A 1,451-nucleotide genomic window follows, 5' to 3' on the forward strand; every position below is an offset into this window, starting at 1 on the left:
ATTTTAGAGACATTGGACTTCAAATTAGGCATGCTCAAACTGGATACCCATCACCAAAGAACATCATAATATACAGAACTGCCCAACATTCACTTTGTACATTAAAAAAAACAAAGACATGTTTCCAAACTTAGTGATATGAAATCTAATCATTTTAAAAGTCTTATTAAAAAATTAAAACAATTTTTTTATGAACTTAAAATTATTTACTGTTGGTCACTACCACCCCCAATCCAATTCTGGCATGAGATTTTTACCGATCAAGGAAGCACCACACATCCATCGCTAACAAAGAGGCACGCATATTAGTACTAAGCACAGCATTCAACAGAGCAGCATCCTATGAAAAAACATAAATTTCAATTTATTACTAGGCAGATGCTCATGAAATATAAACATTATATTTCTCACTAACTCAGAAAGCAGTGTCATATTTTAATAAGCTCCTCAGGAGGAGCCCTCCACATGTTCTTCATGCTACTCTAGAAGTACTACAGTGCCATTTCTTTATCTGTTGAGCACCTAATATATGCTACTCATTGTGTTGAGCTGAGGGAACAGAAGCTCATTTTAAGTGTGCTAACTCAACCTTGTAATCCACAAAGACCACCTCGAAAAGCTTTCAAGCAACAGGGCAAATTTTCCTAAAATTTTTTTCCATCTCTTTACCAATCTAATTCCATTAAAAATGAAACCATGTATAACGGACCAAGCATTACATATCACTATTTACTTCTTATGAAAGGGTATTAAAGATTTGAATGAAAAACATCCCCCACAGGTTCTTGTATTTATACACTTGGTCGGCAGTTAGTGACACAGTCAAGGAGGTTGTGGCACTTTTAGGACATGAAGCCTTGTTGGATAAAGTACAACACTGGAGAAAGACACTGAGAGTTTACAGACGTGCTCCACTGTCAAAGAGCTTTGCTTCCCATGTATGGCTGAGATGTGTTCTGGCCACCTACTGCCATGCCTCCACCATTATATGTACTCTCTGTGTTAACAGTACTTTAAACCAAAACAAACTCTTCCTCCCTTAAGTTTGTGTTTATTATAGCAACAGAAACATAACTAGCACATTAGGAAATAACCCCTTCTCACATTCTCCACTTCTCACAGAATCTTCTTATACCTCCCTATGTAAATTGCAAAATGTTTTATCAAGTATTTTAGCTAAATAGTATATCTAGTATTATATGAATCAAGAATAACTATCTCTTAATGTACAAATGAACAAAAGAACAAAATGCAAAGTTGAGGCGACTGGGGTATACAATAGTCATTGACTCTCATATGTTCTTCTACATATCAAATATAATTTCAATGAAAAAAAGTATAGTCTGGGCAGTGGTGGCGCACGCCTTTAATCCCAGCACTTGGGAGGCAGAGGCAGGAGGAGTTCTGAGTTCAAGGCCAGCCTGGTCTACTGAGTGAGTTCCAGGACAGCC

General features: G+C 36.9%; 1 protein-coding gene across 1 annotated transcript in view; it reads right to left on the bottom strand.

Annotated features, from left to right (window-relative positions):
- CUNH1orf112 (chromosome unknown C1orf112 homolog) overlaps positions 1–1,451 on the bottom strand; it is a 48,318-nt gene that overhangs the window by 17,909 nt on the left and 28,958 nt on the right. Inside the window, 1 exon segment of the mRNA XM_031387439.1 lies at positions 258–340. Within this exon segment, the coding sequence (XP_031243299.1) occupies positions 258–340 (83 nt within the window).

This window comes from Mastomys coucha, unplaced genomic scaffold, assembly GCF_008632895.1.
Source record: "Mastomys coucha isolate ucsf_1 unplaced genomic scaffold, UCSF_Mcou_1 pScaffold1, whole genome shotgun sequence".
Taxonomy (NCBI): domain Eukaryota; kingdom Metazoa; phylum Chordata; class Mammalia; order Rodentia; family Muridae; genus Mastomys; species Mastomys coucha.